Below are 19,355 nucleotides of genomic sequence, written 5' to 3' on the forward strand. Positions count from 1 at the left end.
GACGGTTTCGCAGATTTACATTAATACAAACGATAAACAGATCTTATGTTTATCGATATGTATATAATATATGTGTATGTATATATTGTATGCACTACTCATGTCTTTATCAGTATTCTTTCAGCATCTAATATATATATATATATATATATATATATGGACTTTAAAGTCTGTGGTTGTTTATATGTATATATATAATATATGTGCTTATGAATTGACAGATTCACTGTCAGTTAGTTTGTTATGCTTTCTACGTTTACCAAACCAAGTTTCTGTTCATTTTTTATCGAATAAAATTTTATTTTGATGTAGGACAGGAAAGAAAACGTGAATATATATTCTCCTTGTAAACAAAATAATAATAATAATAAACTTAAATATATAACATCAACGATTATAATAATAGTAGTATTTGTAGAAGACATTAAAGAAACTTTAAAATGGATTATATCATTACTGAATTATTTATCATTTTTAACAAATGATGCCTAATATTGAACATTATAATGAAGATGAATGAAAATGGATCTTATTTATTATAGTAAAATTAAATTAATATACAGTTTAATAATTTCATAATACTACTCATCATTTCTAATCATTAGTAGTATATGTTTTTCATTAAAATAATTAAATATTTTGATTATTATACAGAATTAAATTATTCATTATACATAATAATTTAATATATGTACTTAAGACCATTAGATATTTATTTTATTATTATTATTATTACATACCGAAATATTCGATTGTATAAATTATCACAGACCAAATTTTTAAACTCAAATATTTACGTAGTGGGTCAGCTGCCAGGCTTGCTGGTTGGGAACAAATCAGTACGAGTGAAGAAGATTTAGAAGAAGGTAAAAAAAAGAAAAATAATGAAGTTCATCCAAAACAAAAGATTTCAATTATTCATAATACAGAATCAAATGCTGATACTATTGAAGAAACAACACCTATTATATTACATAAATGTAAATCAATTTGTAAAGCAAAAATTAGTAATATTAATGAAATTAATATCAAATCACTTATTAATCAAAATGAATTATTACGTCAAGATGATGCAAATTTATTAAAATTTGTAAATAAAGAAGAAATAAATGAGAAAAAATCAACAAGATCAACATGTATACATGATCATCATGTGAAATTTTCACGTTCACGTATAAAATTTTTTCCATCACTTATAACATCATCAACATCACCAACAGTATCATCATCTTCAGCATCATCAACAACATTAAAATTAATAATTTCATCGAAAAAATCGTCTTCATTAAATAAACTCAGTGAATGTATACCATTGAAAAATATTTTTGATTTACAATCTTATTCATCTATTCCAACATTGAAATCAACCAATGGACCTAACACTGTTTCATGTAATATTAATTGTAACGTTATTAAGACTACTAACACAAACAATAATCTATCTAATAGTACCTTGATTTATGAAGTGAAACCATCATCCTCTGTAGAATATTCTGATCATATACTACGTGTTCCAGTACTTGGTAGTCGTCAGTCTGGTAAAACTACATTAATTAAACAATTTATTCATTGTATTGATCCTGGAAATCCTCTTCCTACTTGTAAACATCCAGAATATTACGATCCAATGATATCATTCAATGATCGTATTTATTATGTACGTTTAATAGATTGTCCACCAATTGATAAAAAATTTCCAACTAATTCTATTGAGGAATGGGAGAATTATCGTGGTTGGGGTTTAAGAAATGCTTCAGCATTTATTTTAGTTTTTGATGTTAATTCAGAATCATCATTTCAACATATACGTCATTTACGTGATCAAATTGTTAGTGAATTTAATGATGTACCATTATTATTAGTTGCAAATAAAATTGATTTATTACAACAAATTACAAATGGATTTAATTCAAATAATATTATACCATCATTTTATTCAACATCTTCTACATCATCTTCAGCAATCACTATGCCAATACAAGGACAATTACAAATGGTTCATTTAAATAATCCTAATTATCGATTTAATATACGTCGTGATATAAATATGATTATTAAAAAACAATGGAAACGTACTATACTTGTTGAATGTTCTGCTAAATACAATTGGCATGTCATGAATGTTTTCAGAGAGTTAATGCGTATTTTAGAGAATAGAGAACAGGCACATAAGCCTACTGCAGCTAGAGCAGTACAAAATGCATTAAGAAATAATCAATGTTCAATAATGTGATTCTTGTGTTTTTTTTTCACTCCTTATCCTTAAATGTATAAATGATAACAGAAATAAGGCACATAAATAAAAATATACTTACTACAACAACGACAATTATGCTAATGATTTGATTATTTTTTGTAACACTGTTGATGATGATGATGATGATGATGATGATGATGATGTAATCAATTAAAAACTCATGTTCATGTGAAAAGGCTAGTTCTAGATATTTTGAGTTATTTTTCAGTTTTATTTCTGCTTCTATTTCTTTTGTTAAGTGTTTTTTTAATTCTTCAACTTTTTCCCCCTACCTTCATTCACTTATGATTAACTTTATTGAATTAGACAAGATATTCCATGCATTATAATGGATGGATTATAGCAACTTATTATATATATACATAAGATTTATTCACTATAAACTTATCAATTAAAGAAAATGAAATGGAACAAAATATTCTGAAAAATATTACTCACATTAATCCAGAGGGTATCATTATAGTAAATATTATTACGATTATAATTATAATTATAATTGCTATTATTACTACTATTATTACTACTATTATTAGTACTATTACTAATGTTATTGATATTGCTGTGCAATACTAGAATTCATATAACAAATAAACATTACTAATTTCACTCGTTTATCTATTCTTTTTAGTGTTAATGTAGTGTTAAATTAAAGAGTTTATAGTTTGTTTATAAATAATTGGATCATTATTGAAGGACATAAAATCTGTAACAGAAATGTAAAAAAAAGGAAATAAGGATTATGAATCGAAGATAAAGTTTCATAGTTGATTAAATGAAACTGAATAATGGTATGGAAGATTAAAAACGTAAATTTGAATGTTAAATGATCATATTTTAAAAAAAAGAAGTAGTGTGTGAGTCAATGATGAAATATTGAATTATGTGTAAATCCAGTCTAACGAATGCTTACTAAGTTGGTTATATATTTAAATTTTCAGATCGAAATAGGTTCGAATTCCGTGAGCGGGATTGTGAATGCGCACTGCTGAGGAGTCCCACAATAGAACGAATTGGTCTTCAAGTGCCTCTAGGTTTTTAATGACAGCCTAACATCAATCGGTGCATGATCTCAATTAAAAACTTAATAATCTCAAAAACCCAACACTGATAATCCTATTAAAGTTATTTTAGATCAGAAAAGTTATTAATATATTGAATACTATTGCTTTTAAATACATGTTCTAAAACAGTTAGGTTGTTAAAATAATCTCCTTTTTAATTTTTCTACTGTTTGATTAAATCTTCCCATTGATGTTCAGGATTCCACTGCTAGCAACTATCCGTCTTTGCTTATATTGCTAGTGACTTAAGACAATATCGAGGTAATCCGCACAGGATGTACATACGTCAACTAGAGACTGATCAATTGCAGTCCTAAATATCAAGGACAGAATTTAAACAAACAATACAAAAGTGCGTCAAAACGTCACCCTATTACATAAGCTAGAAGTTACCTGTGCTCAGTAAGCAAGTGGATAACGCGATGGCGTTTGAAACAAATGGTACTGGGTTTGAGTTTCGGAATGAACATTAACTCTAGGATGCAGGTACATCTAGCTAAGAAGTCCCGAATAGGACGAAACGCGCTTCCTGGATTTTACTCTAGCTACCAATCATATTTACTTATAATCTCCGTTTCTATTTATTACGATGACGTCTTTGATTCTATGAACTTTGTGACCAGTTTTTTTAACCGAACCTTAAAATAACGTTCGTTTAGAGCGCTTCTACTCATTATGTTATATAATAACTTTGATTGTTGAACTCATAGGTAAAATAAAGCTAGACCACTATGGAAAGCCTGAGAGCACTAGGCGGCCGTTTTGTCCTTGTATGTGACTTCTCGGCAGTGCTCATCCACAATCCTATTCGCGGGATCCAAACTCAGGACCTTCGATTTCACACGCGAACGCTTAACCTCTAGACCAATGAGCCAGCATCCAATGCTGTTTATTTCTAACTTCAAACAATTCATGAAAAAACTTTAACGAAATCTAAACTAGTGTCTTGACTACACGAAAGTGTTTGGAAAGAGTTGAACAACATTTATTTATCTATTAATCATTCAATAAATTTTAATTCTTTATATTTTAAGATTAATGGTTTATTTTTACTATTATATTGATGAATAGTCAGTTCTATTTGGAAACTTACTTACTTACTTACTTACACCTGTTACTCCTCGTGAAGGAGCATAGGTCGCTCACCAGCATTCTCCATCCAACCCTGTCCTGGGCAATCCTTTCCAGCTCCTTCCAGTTGTAATTCATCCTTTTCATATCTGCTTCTATTATCCGACGTAATGTGTTCTTTGGCCTACCACTTTCCTGCTTCCCTTCAGGATTACAAGTTAGGGCTTGCCTCGTGATGCAGTTTGACGATTCGTGTAGTGTATGTCCTATCCATTTCCATCGTCTTTTCCTAATTTCCTCTTCAGTTCGAAGCTGGTTTGTTCTCTCCCATAGAAGGCTTCTGCTGATCGTGTTCGGCCAATGGATGTTGAGTATCTTGCGTAGACAGCTATTTATAAATACTTGCACCTTCTTGATGATGGTTGTTGTAGTTCTCCAAGTTTCAGCTCCGTACAGTAGAACTGCCTTGACGTTGGTATTGATGATTCTCACTTTGATATTGGTTGAAAGTTGTTTTGAGTTCCATATGTTCTTCAATTGTAGGAATGCGGCCCTTGCTTTGCCGATCCTCGCCTTTACGTCTGCATCTGAACCTCCATGTCTATCGACGATGCTTCCCAGATATGTGAAGGATTCTATTTGGAAAACAAATTTAAATAATGCGGCATCCTCAGTTATTTTATGTATTTTTAATTGTTCTGTCAAACATTGGACTCAACATAACTATTTTAATCTGTCTAATTTAAAAATTCCACTGTTTAATGTATGACGTTTTACACTTAAACCATCAACACTACAAATTAAATGACCGAAATCAATTTTTCTAAAGAAAAATAACGATGGGTCAACTCGCGTTCGCGCTCAAAACCGTTAGGTCCTCGGTTCGAATCCCGCAAGCGGGATTGTAGATGAGGAGTCTCATAATAGGACAAAACGGCCGTCCAGTGCTTCCAGGTTTTTCATGATGGTCTAGATTTAATAGACTGATGAATTCAACTATAAAATTATTAATAGATTATTAATTCACAGATTAATATTTAGAATAAAATTTGTATGAATTTAACAAGTTTTATAACACAAAATTTGTAAACGTTTTCCTGTTCTTCTATGAATAAGCGACTAACTTTATTCTAACAAAACCGACTACTTAAAACATTTTTATTTACTGTATCTTTATTTATAGTTGATGTTGATGTATGAATACATGTTGAATTGATCCACATAAATTCAATTACTAATGACGCTTATCAGATTAAATAGTACGATATCAGTTTAAAAATAAATTGAGTAGTGGTAGGTCATTTGGATAATCATTTAATAGGATGTAAAAAAGACTAAAGATAACTATTGAAATCAAGGGCTCGCAAATTCCCTAGTACGGCTGAAAGTGGGGAGAGTCATTTCTCCCTCTCCAAATGCTCTCACATGGCCACGTGCATACAGCCACTGCCAGGGAATTCTTACTCACTGCCTTCTCGCGGCATTACTGTTTTATATGTAATCGAGAAGACAAAAGGCGAATATCTGTCTGTTTAGGCGGGTTGGTAGATATGGATGATCCGCCCAAGGGAGTTGGAAAACCCTGATTGCAAACCAGTAGTGCACACGGACTCTAGGATCCTGAGGGAACAATTATCGTATGAATCACTCGTTGATCACTGGCTACCATGGGACTGAATCTCCTTATGATGCTCCACTTAGGTCAAAGGCTTCAGGTAGGCTCCCTAAGAAAACCATCTGTTTCGGTTCGGGCGCCTGGACAGTATCCCGGCTCTCACACAAATCGTATGATTTATGCGGCGCACATGTATTTAGTGGCTCGTTGTACAACGTTTGTGTGTTTAAATAATTAAAAATTTTATCGAACCTGCTTGAAACTTAGGTCTTTTCACGAATAACTCAACTCACTGCTTTTATGTCTTGCAGTTAGTAAGATACTTTTAAAACAACAATATAAGACCTTCAAGTTTCACTTTGATTTCTAGATGATCCATGATATAGGATGGTTTTCAGTGAACATCATTAGTATATTAGTATTTAACTGCCTATGTGTATGATTGTATCAGTTCTGGGAATTTTGTTTATGAAAATTTGAATTCTTCTGGATAAAAAGGCCTATTTTTAAAAAAAACTAGTTATTTCCGCGTCATACATTTCTTGACATTAACTAAGAAACTATAGAAAAACGTCTGAGATTTCTCAGTCATAAGCACTCATAACTCTACATAAAATCCAACTCAAAAAACTTCTGGTTTCTCAACAACCAATGTATTTTCAGATCAACAAATTAGAATCTAAGACTGTAGTTAATCTTTTTTCTAAATTTCTATACCCGATTACTTCATTGAGATATACTTAGCTAATTTAAAGTTTGACCATGGAATAATATCAAAGTAAGAATGTTTAATACCAACGTCAAGGCAGTTCTACTGTATGGAGCTGAAACTTGGAGAACTACAACAACCACAATCAAGAAAGTACAAGTATTTATAAATAGTTGTCTACGCAAGATATTCAATATCCATTGGTTGGACACCATCAGCAACAGCCTTCTGTGGGAGAGAACAAACCAACTTCCAGCTGAAGAGGAAATTAGGAAAAGACGATGGAAATGGATAGGACATACATTACGCAAATCGTCAAACTGCATCGCGAGGCAAGCCCTAACTTGGAATCCTGAAGGAAGGCGGAAAAGAGGAAGGTCAAAGAACACATTACGTCGGGAAATAAAAGCAGATATGAAAAAGATGAATAACGACTGGAAAGAGTTGGAAAGGATTGCCCAGGACAGAGTTGTATGGAGAATACTGGTGAGCGGCCTATGCCCTTCACGAGGAGTAACAGGCATAAGTAAGTAATGGAACAATTTTGAATAAATATTTATATTCTTCATTTGTAACAATCTTATTACAATACTTTGAACAATTGACTTTATTTAAATGATTTGCCAGACTGACTGAATATTTGACAGTAAAATTACACAAGTTAAAGTTTTAAAGTAAAGATGAATTTCTTTTTTCTTCTCTTTTTTCTCTCTTTTTTTGAAAAAAAGCTCGTTAACAAACATTTTTTTATCGACTTGAAATAAAACGACATTTAAACCGCTTGTTTTCTGGCAATTTCTTCTTGATTTTTTCTCTCTCGTGTATCTAAGATCAAAGTCATTTGGAAATAAAAGTGTAATGTTAGTCTAACGGATAATTTATTGAAAATATATTTTAACTTTCATTTTGATTCTGGCAAAAAGAAATGTGTTGTGTTTTTTTTTTAATATTTTTTTTCCATAATGAGAATATCTGTACAGTAACGAAATGTGTAGTTTAAATTCGACTGGAAATGTCTTTCTTGATATAAACAAAAACTAGTTAATTTGGTTGGAGTTTGAAAGTGTTTTTCTTTTTAACTGTATTATCAGTTATAAATAAGGATAGTATTCTAAATCCCTCTATGTAATATCCAAAGAAGAAGAAAACGTGTTTATATTTACGATTCCCAATAATTTTGTTTTTAGGCACTAACATAATAAATCCATATATATTAGATTATAGTAGACAGTATTACAAGGGTATATGGTTGAATTAGTCGATGTTATGAATTAAGACTAGTGAATTATAAGCTGATTATGTTTCAAATAAATAAGAACTTTCGTCTAGATTAGAACGAATAGTTTCAGAACATTTGGGCGCCGAGTTAATGTGAATCATTAAAGAGGAAGAATATATATTTGTAAAATCTCAGCGAAAGAATTTGAAGTAAATTCACACCACTTACCTCTTACATACTAATCTAAATGCATACTTTTAACACTGTTAACGTTGATTGGATGACTTATTCAGTATATAGTAAACCAGAGAACCATGTACCTATTTATATTCGATAATTTTGTTGTTTGATTATATTTTCCTTGAAAGAGCGTGGACTAGATTGCCAGGCGAAACGTTGGATTTACTTCAAATTCTTTCGCTGAGATTTTACAAATACACTCTTCCTCTTTTATGTTTCAAATACTCATAAAATACGTCATTAGTAAGGTTGAAGAATGATATGTATTAGACGATTCAAAAAATTATATTATAGGGTTATATGTTATAATCAGCAAATTCAAATCATGTGAATATAAAATGAAGTAATAGACAAGAACGAACAATTTCAATCTTATCAAGAAAATGAAAGAAAATTTTTACTTCATCCTGTGCTAATGAAAATTGTCTATGATATATAACTGACAAAACTGCACATATTTAAAATAAGATGACTATATTGTCACATAAAATCAACATTAGGGCTGAATAATAGCTCATTCGGTCACATTAATCTCAATGTTTGCTATATTGAAAAGACATTATCTTCTACCTCATGACAATTATGATGGTTACGAATAAAATTAACAAGGCTTTTTATTTTATGATATTAACTATCTGTCATGTATGACTAAACCACATGTTCCTAAGCGACTCAACTATATTAACACTACAAAGTTTGGATACTGGTTTAAGTTAAGTCTAATGGTATTTCCGTTTCTTGGCAAAGTGTGTGGTATTCAGAGTCCTTTTTATCAGACGAAAATTAACTGAGCTAGGCCAAAAAACATCTGTTCACTTATAACAGAATTCTGGCATCTCAGCAAAGCTTATGTAGTAATCATACATTGACAGAAGTCAAAGACATATATTGGTGACCTTAGCATCAGTTAGTTATTCCCTACTTCCTGGAGTAGTATTGATTCGATGGAAATGAGGTAGAACTTAGAAGCACTACAAGCATTTTCAACATGTCTCACGAATAAAAATGTTAGAATTTAACTAAGTTTATAGTCATACCCAAAAAGTTCCCTAATCTACTGTGATTTTCGTCTTATTTTTGAACCCAAACACGCATCTTTCAATGAAGTAATTATGATACCCATTTCTTTATAACATTTTTTTCGAGTTTTTTTAAGACTATCTCCAAAATGTGTTAACCAAATGCTCCAACTGAAATAGAAATAAGATTTATTTTGAAATGAAGAACTATGGTATTGTGAAGCTGAAAAATATGACCGAGTTGAATTTGTTTACATGCATTCGTTTTCAATAAATCTTCTAACCACAACAATCCATGAGATTAGCCTTAAATATTTCCGTTTTTCATACTTTACATAACTTTTCCGTTCAATAAGTTTCATTTAAAATATATATATATATATATATATATATATATATATATATATATATATATATATAGGATAAAAGGTCTTCGATTTTGGCGCGACATTCACTTACCCATTTGACCAAATAGCATCTTGGCATTTTAGCTGATGTCAGTTCGTTATGAAAAACCGTAAATCTAATTCCTAACCCTAACCATCAACTGTCAATCATAATGCTTATTGTTTAAACTGCCTTATAACCCTCATTTAGCCCTAATAAGTAGGTAGACAATCTCAAGGTTACTTTGGCGTCACTCAAATGTCATCCATAAATTATAGTCTCACCGATAGTTTTACCACAATCCTGTGAATATGTATTTGTAATAACCGATTCTTTTCAAATAGGATTACATATGTTATGAAACTTGAAATATTTTAATTAATTGAATTGAATTCAGGAGTTTTATTATGTAATAGGTCAACTTATAACTTGTTCACATAAAAGAGTTTAACATTGTAGTATCTTACAAATCCATCAAAATAATTTTTGTTTATAAACGTTTCTGGAATTTTGTAACATTTTTTTAGTTTTTTGATTAACTAGTAGATCATTTTCTGTCTGTTAGTATTGGATAATTTGTTTCCTGTAAGGTTTACTGTTGAATATAATACTCCATACATACTAGAAACATACTGGTTTATATTTCTTAATACATGAACAGAAGATTATTTATGTGTTCTGTATTCTGTCTATCGTATATTAAGCTGTATTCTTAACTGAAGTAGCACTGAAGATACCCCACCTCCAATAAAAACACGAAGATATATACAGTTTCATTTAGTACTACGCATAAATTATATTCTTATATACTAAAAGCTTAGATATTTCACCTCCTTTAAAAACTAACTAAATTGATCAGTTAAATATTATTTCTGGTAAACTGACTTAAGTGTTTACAATTCATATGATGTAAAACTTGTAGGCAAGATATAAAGGTATTAAAAATCTTATTAAGAAAAGAAAAGAAAGAAAAGAGCTTTGAATGAGTAAAACAAAGGCATTTATGAAACATTTTTTGTTCTTTGCAATGATGGTCATAGTAAATGGACATCTTTTTTTCTTCCCGCGAGCGGAATCGTGGATGCGCACAATAGGGTGAAACGGCGGTTCAGTGCTTCCAGGTTTCCAACGTTGCTCTAACATCAATCGGTTCATGATCTCAATCAAAAACATAATAATCTCCATAACCCCTATACTGATCTTTTTTTAAATCAAACTCTGTAGATCAATTATTTGTCAACTGATAGATTAGACTGTATTTTAAATAATCCTTTGTGGTTATTATTTTATCATAGTTTAACAAGCCAAGAGTTTTAAGGAAATGTAAAAAGAACGTATAACTCAGTAGAAATAATTGGATAGTGTTATGTTATTATTACTGATTTCACATTTCCTGGATATCATTACTTGAGAACAAAATAAGTTATTAGTTAATGTATAAATCCTCGTAATCCAATTTATCTTATAGTTTCAACTGATGTCAATTTTTGTAGAAAAAGAAACATTCAACATTTCAAGAATGAACAGTTCAGTTAACAAAATATCGTACTATCATTAATAAATGCATTGAAATTTTGACTTGTTATTCCTATTTCATTATTAACAACCTTAGATTTATTAAACAAGTTTCGATAATGCTATTCGTTATATGTGTTATAACATTTCAGTGACTTTGTGGTGAACCAATAAATGTACTAAGTCAAAAATAGCAATAAAGTTATTACGTCCAAATGTTATTATTATAATATATTAGCTATAAGTAATAAATACAAATAAAAGTTAAAGGACATTACTTAAATCGGCAGGCTTGTGTGTGTTCGTGGTTGTATTTGGTAACAGAATCCCCAATTATAGATAATTAATAATTCCAATGAGGTTGTTATGGTTTCACTAATATAACCAGACATAGAATATAATGTAAATGTGGCTGCAGTCTATAACTGTAGATAATAGATATTTCAAAGTTCAGTTATCATAACCACAGACAATGTAGAACGGGAAATGTGTGTATAATGCTGTATTTACGAACAGTTAATAGTGTGTGTCATGCTATGAGAGTTACACAACAGAAAGTGTGTTCAAGGTCATGCACTTAATCGATATTTACAATCATGTCATGGTAAATGTAAAATCTGTGAAAGTTAACGAAATAAATGCAAGTATTATCAAAAAAAATATTTACAAAATAAGTTTGTCATCCCCATCTCCATAACTTTTATCAAAAATGTATTATTGATTCAATTTCAAATATTATTGATTACAAAGTATTTATTGATCTGTAAGTTTTTGTTTTCTGGTAATTGTAAAACAACTTGGTAACTGAGTTTTAATTTATAATCAAAAATGTTGTTACGTAAAACACTAAAATAACTCTATAATAACGAATTGATAAGATAATAAGAAATGAATTTTATCGTCAAATTATTCATAGATGTCTTGTCTTCTTTCTTCTTCTTCTCCTTCTTCTTCTTCTCTCCCTTCTTCTTCTTAGTTCTTCTTCTACTCAAATTGATGAAGTCAACTTCTTTAACTCTCTAGTAACTACTTGTGAAATGATAATAATACTAAGCAAATATTTTAATTTTATAAAGGTTATGAATTAATTCAGTTTATTAAATGTAAAACTATTGTTCAACCGAAAAAATCACCTTGTTCTATTCAAGCTTAGTAAATTTTTAAATTAATTGTACTCATATAATTAGGGTAGGAAATAATGGCTATTAAATGTTGTCTGTTTTTCAACGGTTGGTTGAATGAATTCAGCCTGTGGTGGAAACTATATACAAACCACATCATTGAGTTTATTAGAGATAAATGTTTTAGTCTATGAAAAACAGTAGAATTATTCTGGTTTTGTAAATATGCTTAAACACATTATGTAAATAAGATTTAGGATTTATGTAATGATATGAATAAATATTAAAATCTTTTAGTAAAATGTACATAATAGACTAAGTTAAAAAAAAATCAACAGTCATTGAGGAAAGATTAAACAATAAGCTTTGATATCAAACACATTCGATTGAATCACTAAAAACTAAAAAGGGAAACAACTCCGAGATCGTATTTACTTAGGTTTGTTACCCTTCATGGAGGTGCATAGACCGTTCACCAGCATTCTCCATCCAACTCGGTATTGGGCAATACTTTCCAGTTGTTAGTCATCCTTTTTATGTCTGTTTACAATTCCCAATGTAGTATGTTTTTTTGGCATTCCTTTTTTCCTTTGCAGTTTGTGTCCTATTCACTTCCAGCGTCTTTTCCTAATTTCCTCTTCAGATAGGAGCTGGTTTATCCTCTCTCAAAGTAGGCTGTTGCTGATGGTATCTGGTCAACAGACATTGAGTATTTTGTGTAGACAATTGTTTATAAATACTTGTTCCATTCTGATGATGCTTGTGGTAGTTCTCCACATTTCAGCTCCGTACAATAGAACTGTTTTGACGTTCGTATTGAAGATTCTGATTTGGATGTCAGTTGACAGTCAGTTGTTTTGAGTTCTATATTATCTTCAACATTGTCCTTGCTTCGTCAGTCCTTGCATTCATATCTGCATCAGATTCTTCTTGTTCGTCAATGATACTTCCCAGGTACGTGAAGGATTTCACATCTTCCATAGCTTCTCCATCACGTGTGATTGGTTTGATTGGCGTTCTGTGTGTTATACCTGAGGATCTTGCTTTTTCCATTGTGTATGTTGTGGATTACTGATGCAGAGGCTGATGCTGCATTGTTTGTCTTGATCTGCATTTGTTGATATATACGAGATAGAAGAGGCAGGTCATCTGCGTACGAGATCTCATGGTCTTTCAATAGTAAATAAAAACTGTTTACTCCTCCAACTAATCTTGTATATGATAAATTTATCAAATATAGTATATGAGATTCTTTTTGGCTTGAAAACAGAATCGGAAATCTGATAATTTAAAGTAATTTCATATTATCTTCAGACGTACTTTATTCGAGCACCAGCGTACATTCACTCGAGACAGTGAATGTTGTATTTTATAGTTATATGAAAAAAATATAGACAACTGAATGATTTTACTCCTGGATTAAATTTTGGGTGCATTGCTTTGGTATACTGGATGACAAAATAGAGGATGATGCACTTTAAGGCTAAATTAATTAGCTAGTTATTTATTTTCTCCATATAGATGATAATTTAGTGGTAATTTACTGATGAAACAAAATATAATATTATACCTGATAAACTTAATAACATTCATTTATTTATCATTGTTCATCTGAGAAAAAGAACGTAATAAGGCTATTTTATTTCTAGATATCTTGTTAACGAACAGAGTAGATCGAACTATAAATAAGTATAAATGTAAACCTAACATCATTTAGTAAGTGAACTCAGTTCTGTACCCTTCATGTACAAAACAAACCACGTGAAAATTCTCAGGTATGGTCTCATTTTCATGGATTAACATATAGACGTTGTAAATACAGACAATTCATAGGAGATCCATTTTACTAATACTAGGTATTCTAGATGACAATTTCATTGAAAGATAACTGGACGACTTGGCAAAGCTCTCTAAAGAAACACCTACTGCTGCCAAATGCCATTTTCCTAGTTCTCGTCACATCTTGAAAGATGACAGACTCCATGACTTCGCCTCATATATGTGTTTTCACTGACTCGATTGTTTCAGTTTCACAACGAACACAATAAAGTAAGTGATCAATTGAGCTTTTGAACAAGGTCGTGTTTGGCTGGTCAGAGGATAATAAAGTTTGATTAAGGGTCCATTTTATTTTTAAAGGATATCAAGTGGACTAAAACTAATTCTACCAAATGATGAGTTGTATACCGCCAAATTTGTAAATACCATTAAAATACAGCTGAAGTCATTAATATTCATCTTAATAAATCGGACTTCTGAATTCACCATAAATTTGTATAACTGCTCTTTCTACCTTGGTAAATAATTCAATCGATAAAGGAAAGGGTCACAAATAACATGTTATTCCATTTTCTTCGTCACTGCTAATATTTTCAGTTTCTTGAAGAGAGTAAGAACGATGATTTTAGCTGAATAACATGAATTCATTTTATCTCGTTTGGTTCGCGTCAAATATATTCTAAAACATTGATTGTAACGAGAGTCCAAAAGGCTAGAAACAGGTGATTACGTAATGAGTAAACATTGATAGTAAAATTAAGATGAATAAAGCTCAGTTAGTTAAAATAAAATTACTGATCTAGTAGACAGTTCAAATAAGAAGACGTAATAATGTAATCAAATGAAAGAGTTGAAAAGAATTTTTTAAGATGCAATAAAAGGATGTTTGTCACTAAGCGATCACGTTTTCAACGTTGTCTAGGCGACAACTGCTACCCACAGAATTTTATTGACAAATATAAAAAATCTAAAGAAAATAAGACAGGAGTGACTACAGTCAATAAAGAAAAGCAAAATCTACAATTCTAAACTTCAAAGGGGAATGATGTCTTTTTATTTCAACTGTCTACTAGATTAGTAGTTTCATTTTAACTAACTGAGCTTTATTCATCTTAATTTTACTATCAATGTTTGCTCATTACGTAATCACCTGTTTCTAGCCCTTTGGACTCTCGTTCCAGTCAATGTTGTAGAATATTCTTCTACATAAGGCATATATTTACAATATTTTATTCAGCCTGTTAAATTTATTTGCACCCATGCCATATTATACTGATGTGTTTTCACAGTGAATTCCAACTAAACTCTTTCATATAAGTAATTTAAATCCATTTTGTTATTATGACTTTTAAATATCACAGGTTGTAAGCATCTGACGCGAACCAAACGAGATAAAATGAATCTATGCTATTCAGCTAAAATAGTAAGTACATTTGAGATCAAGCATAGTTGAATCAGTTTTATTTTGAGTTGAGACCATACAAACCTTAATACTTATTTTATATGTACGTGCACAGCATTAAATGATGAATGATTTATTATTTATCAAGTATAAACTTATTTTTAATATCTGTATTTTGATATAGTTTGTTTGCATGTTTCTCAGCTCTGACGGACAATGAATGCAGGTGGTAAAGGCGGGAAGTCTCGTGCTAAGGTCAAAACCCGATCAGCCCGTGCTGGTGTGCAGTTCCCAGTTGGTCGTGTCCATTGCCTCCTTCGTAAGGGTGACTACACAGAACGTGTTGGAGCTGGCAGCTGTCCTCGAATACATAACGGCTGAAGTTTTCGAGTTGGTTGGCAATGCTGCTCGTGACAGCGTGGTTGAGGATTATATAAACAAGAAATTTATACTTGATCGACAGGCTTTTTTCCGATTAACAAATGTAAATAAAAGCAACAATGAGCAACAAATGTAACTAGATAATTTGACCTTATCTATTTTATGAACCCTCTTTAGCTGTTTACAGCCTAAACACAACAGTTTTATTTATTTTAAAACAAAATGATGTGCATGCCACATATCATAATAATAAAGAGTTTTTCATCAATAAAGTATTATATAACAGCAATAATCACGAAAGAAGGTCAAGTGTGCGATCTCCAGACTTAATGCAGGGCATTCTAAAACCATTCAAAGTTATCAATCAGTAAACGACTTCTAAAAATATTACGTTTTGCTAAACTTATAGCTAGAAAAAAGTTTGAACTGGGTTTGAGCATTCAAAATGATACTGTTATCAATATCAATTTGTCTTGATGGCCTCATTTTGCAACAACTAGTTGCGTATTATCTCCTTTTATTGCCTACACCTATCAATTTTCCTTTCTTCTTACTTACGTTTTTTCTGGGCTTTACTCATCTAAATCGAATGATCAGTGTTTTTCGTGATTGTTATACATTTAACATTTATTTCCGGTATCCATGCTTTTTTAGTATTTTTCTCTATAATAAGCACATTATTTAACATATAAATATAATTTCCTTGAGATAACGCTAGGTTACTATTAAAAACCTGAGGGCAGTTGCCGAACAAAGGCAATTGAAGATGACAGCTTAATATCGTGGATTAGATGAAGTTGGATATTAATACCATTGGATACTGTCTCAGTGGTCCAGAGTTAAGGAGTTCATGCAAAACCAAAGGTTCTGAGTTCAAGACCCGTGTAGGAAGTCGCAGATTCTCATTACTGACGAGTCACATACTAGGACGAAATGGTCGTCCACTGTTTCGAGGTTTTCGATGATGGTCTAATATTGATCGGTTTATGGTTGTGATGAACTTCAACGATCTCCAAAACCCAATCTTAAAAATATTACTTACAATTCTTTCATAAATATTGTTATTTTTTGGATCTTCATTAATGAGAAATTTTCCGATACTATTTTATAAAGTATGAAATGCGTTTTGTTTTTAAGTATTTAGTACTTTAGTTTCAATGTTGTAGCTAACTGAAGACAATTCGTGAAATAAATGACCTATTTTTTCATAAGCTTGTTGTTCCTGTTTTTTGACAAATTTCTCCTTGTTGATTAAACGTATTTTCGTTAGTATCAATGTTGTGATTATTCTGTTTGAGATGGAATTTCACTTTCACTACCTAAAATTCTCCAACATTGATGTGGATCTATCTCAATAAAGAAAAGAATAGTATTACAATAATGTCAGCGTCACAGATAGTTAAAATCAGTTCACCGAGTATTTTTTTAAAACCTTTCTACTGGGAAATTCATAAAATATTTTGTATTTTATTTCATTTCCTTTCATTGTATTAACTCAGAATTTTCTATTTTGTTTATCAAGTTCTGTTTGAGAATGTTCTAATAAAAGCACTTGCTTAGTATCGAATAAAAAGTAACATTAAACAAAATTTACCGGAAACAAAATCATAAAATGAAATAGAATTTTATGAAGAGTAAAGTGTATTGGTGGTTTCCCCTCTAGTCATCCTATTTTCATGTCAGCATCCGTAAAAACACAATTTTTAGTGTAGATATTTTTTTAAATTACTTAAGGAGAATCTATGAATCTTTCAAATTAACTAAATACCTTAAAATTGTTGATCATTCAATATTTTAAATGAACAATTATTTCGTAACTATTTTGTGTTTAGTTTAATGGCAGTTTATTACAAATTATGGTGTTTGAACACACTACTGAAATAACATATAAATATATACATATTGTTGGGTAGACCCAGAGAATCCCTTAAAGTAAACCCGAAGGGGCCCTACAAGACGCTGAGAAATATCTAGTCAGTATCAAATAGAAGTTCCTCAGAAACATCTAGAAAGTAAGGAATCACATGTCATATTTCTTACTGATTGATTACCTATAATGCTAATATGTTTAGAAGGGTTGCAGAACTTTCCAGAAAACCAAGACCGTTTAAAATGCTATAAAATACCCTTAATTTCCTGGACATAAACTAATCTTAGAGTAAAGCGTTGTTTCCATATTTCGCTCATATTCTCTCGGCTTCAAGTTGTTGTGTAGAGATAGCCTGGGGGTTACTAGAACTTAGGAAACCGAATCAAGCGTTCAATTAGAAAAATTATCAAATATATAACCAAGTGTTAATACAATGACACATTTTCCCACTGGCAATTCGTCTACAATTTATTTATTTTCTAAGTTAAATTAGAATTTAGTTTTAGATCCAATAATTCATTTTATGCACACTTTGAGTTAATACATATACATAGTTTACATTTAAAACCTGTTATATAAGAATGGTTTATATTATTATCATCATCACCACAGGAAAGTAGTTTTTTCATAGAAAACATGTGAAACAATGCAAAAAATGTTTTGAGTTGCATCAAAAATCATAACGATTGTGAAATAATCAAAATATAATATGTATGGCTTTTAATTTGATCTTAAAAGAGTGGGAGGGACTGAGATTCAAATGTTAGAAATCGGCAATATAGACTCATCATTATTTCACCTTCATTATTAAGTTTTATGTTTCAAAAATAAAATCAGTATATTTTATCAGTTTCTTTAATCAAAAGGTTTTATATACAAGTAGAACACTTTTATCTAATCTAGAAAGATGGTTCAGTAATATTTGTTCAACAATGGTGGAAAACTATAAATGTTTATCAATTTATATGGACGTTCGTTCAAATTTGAACACACAGTTTGCCAGAAATTGTGTTCTAATTATTTACAAAACATTGTCTGTAGAATGTATATATGAATGGTCTCAAAAATTGAAGTTTAAATAATTCTCACCTTTCTTTCGGCAAACGTATCCGACCTTATTTAAACTTTAATTGTTATAGTCATTCAAATGTCTTATCCATTTAGTTCACCCAAAATCAGTTAGTAGGAAACATGATTTTCCAAAACTTGCCATCTAATCTCCATGAATCAATTACGTTGAAAACTATCCTACCAGTATATGTGCTTGTAATACATAACACAAATTACAATTTCTGTTGTTACCCAGAAACCATATTACAGTAATACATGAAATAGAATCACTTACCACTTAGAATAGATTCATCACATCTAGTGAGAATAGTTTTCTTCATTAACATGCTTAGATATGTAGCGAAATGACAGCTGTTTGGTTTCCTATTTATCTCTTTATGATCAAGCTGCTGTAATCAACTAACACCAAGCTGCTGAAACATATTTTAACCAATGGTTGTGTTTGATTCCCCCAGTACTAATAATATCCTCTCAATCATATCTTATTAATATATACTTGAACGACTTTTCATGCCTTTAAGAGCTGAATTGAAAATAACTATACTTTAACCTAGAGTAATGTCTAAAGTATTTCTATCCATTGTTTCTCGTATTTATGATGTTTTTGAAATGTATATTAGTTTCGATAAAGTATGTCT

General features: G+C 30.7%; 1 protein-coding gene across 1 annotated transcript; it reads left to right on the forward strand.

The window, feature by feature from the left end:
* The first annotated feature begins 206 nt into the window (after window positions 1-206).
* Window positions 207-16,012, forward strand: RASL10B (Ras-like, 10, member). The gene is made up of 2 exons (XM_051214496.1): window positions 207-2,719; window positions 15,600-16,012. Exon 1 carries the CDS (start codon window positions 1,628-1,630, stop codon window positions 2,231-2,233), a length of 606 nt encoding a protein of 201 aa, XP_051067679.1. The 5' UTR covers window positions 207-1,627; the 3' UTR covers window positions 2,234-2,719; window positions 15,600-16,012.
* Window positions 16,013-19,355: the final 3,343 nt, after the last annotated feature.

This window comes from Schistosoma haematobium, chromosome 2 (assembly GCF_000699445.3).
Source record: "Schistosoma haematobium chromosome 2, whole genome shotgun sequence".
Lineage (NCBI taxonomy): Eukaryota > Metazoa > Platyhelminthes > Trematoda > Strigeidida > Schistosomatidae > Schistosoma > Schistosoma haematobium.